Genomic DNA, 1,349 nt, shown 5'->3' with positions numbered 1-1,349 from the left:
AGTTATAGATATGCGATTATGTGATATGGATTCCAATTTCCCATGATACTGTAAGTAAAAAGAAGAAACACTCAATACCATTACATTGGTAATGGAGATCACTGTTGTTTCAAAATAAAAAAAAACGTAACACTGTATGGTTTTGACTTTTTACAGTAGAAATTCATTTTGTAGTATAAAATTAACATTGATAGAAATAAATAGGTTAGCGGACAAATTAGTAAAGCAGTTTCCCCGTGAATCATTATGAGGAAGTCCAAAATCAGCCATCCTTATCCGCGCTAAATTTCTTTACCTTTCTCTTTTCCATTAGTCTCCAAAAGAAAATTGATCATCACCTCTCTTAAAATGACCTCTTCTCTTTACATGTTCCTTCTCATCTCCCTAATCTTAACATCACTCACCAACGGAGATGCTGGTTTAATCCAAACCACTTGCAAAACCACCAAGTATGCTGACCTTTGTGTCTCCATCCTCCACTCCGATCCTACCAGTCTGAATTCAGACACAAAGGGCCTGGCCCTGATCTTGATCCGAGTTGCAACGGCTAATGCCACGGCAACATCGACCTTCTTATCATCCCAATTGCTTACTACCACAAATGACACTACCCTAAAGACAGTTCTAAAAGAATGCTCCCACATGTACGCTTTTTCCGGTGATGCTCTTCGAGCTTCGGTTCAAGATTTTGCCTCGGAATCCTATGATTACGCCTATATGCATGTTATGGCTGCCGCCGATTACCCGAACGCTTGCCGTAATGCGTTCAGAAGGTATCCGAAGCTGATCTATCCGCAAGCAATTGCAAGTAGGGAAGATGAGTTGAAACATATTTGTGATGTGGTATTAGGTCTGACCGATCATCTTGGTTTTTAACTGTATTTGGTGGTATTACAACTTTTTGATGCAAATTTTCCCTTACTTTTAAATCATTGTTTCATATATCTAGTAATTTATTGATTTGGTTGCTATTGATGACTTTGAACAATTGTGAGCCAGTGCAGGATAAATTAATATTAATATATTTGCATTATAGGTTAAAAATCTAGGGCATTTCAATAATGTAATTAGGCAAGGGATGAATTTAGTCCGCAAAAAAGACGATGGGGACACATCCTCTGCTTTGACCAGTGAAAAAAAAAACACAATAACGTAGCTTTTATAAGAATGTAATATGCTGTTTTCGACTAGCAAGTCACTGGGTTCCACTTGAAAAAACAAAATACTGAATTTGGTTCGATTATTATGGGTTCAAATATTAGACTCCATTACCTCATTTCTTTTAGTAGTATTGGAATATCTAAATTGGAACGTAATCTTATTCTTCCCACTGCCACATCAGGTTTTTC

The 1,349-nt window shown here is 37.0% G+C and overlaps 1 protein-coding gene across 1 annotated transcript; it reads left to right on the top strand.

Annotated features, from left to right (window-relative positions):
• The first annotated feature begins 221 nt into the window (after positions 1-221).
• Positions 222-971, top strand: LOC107915841 (cell wall / vacuolar inhibitor of fructosidase 2). Its single transcript, XM_016845042.2, has one exon. It carries the CDS (start codon positions 349-351, stop codon positions 874-876), a length of 528 nt encoding a protein of 175 aa, XP_016700531.2. The 5' UTR covers positions 222-348; the 3' UTR covers positions 877-971.
• The last annotated feature ends 378 nt before the right edge of the window (positions 972-1,349 follow it).

Source organism: Gossypium hirsutum, chromosome D10 (genome assembly GCF_007990345.1).
Source record: "Gossypium hirsutum isolate 1008001.06 chromosome D10, Gossypium_hirsutum_v2.1, whole genome shotgun sequence".
In the NCBI taxonomy this organism is placed as follows: Eukaryota; Viridiplantae; Streptophyta; class Magnoliopsida; order Malvales; family Malvaceae; genus Gossypium; species Gossypium hirsutum.
This window is presented reverse-complemented; position numbering and strand designations above follow the sequence as displayed.

Excerpts from the sequence above, each read along its gene's own strand:
- LOC107915841 (XM_016845042.2), top strand. The coding sequence starts at position 349 with ATGACCTCTTCTCTTTACATGTTCCTTCTCATCTCCCTAATCTTAACA.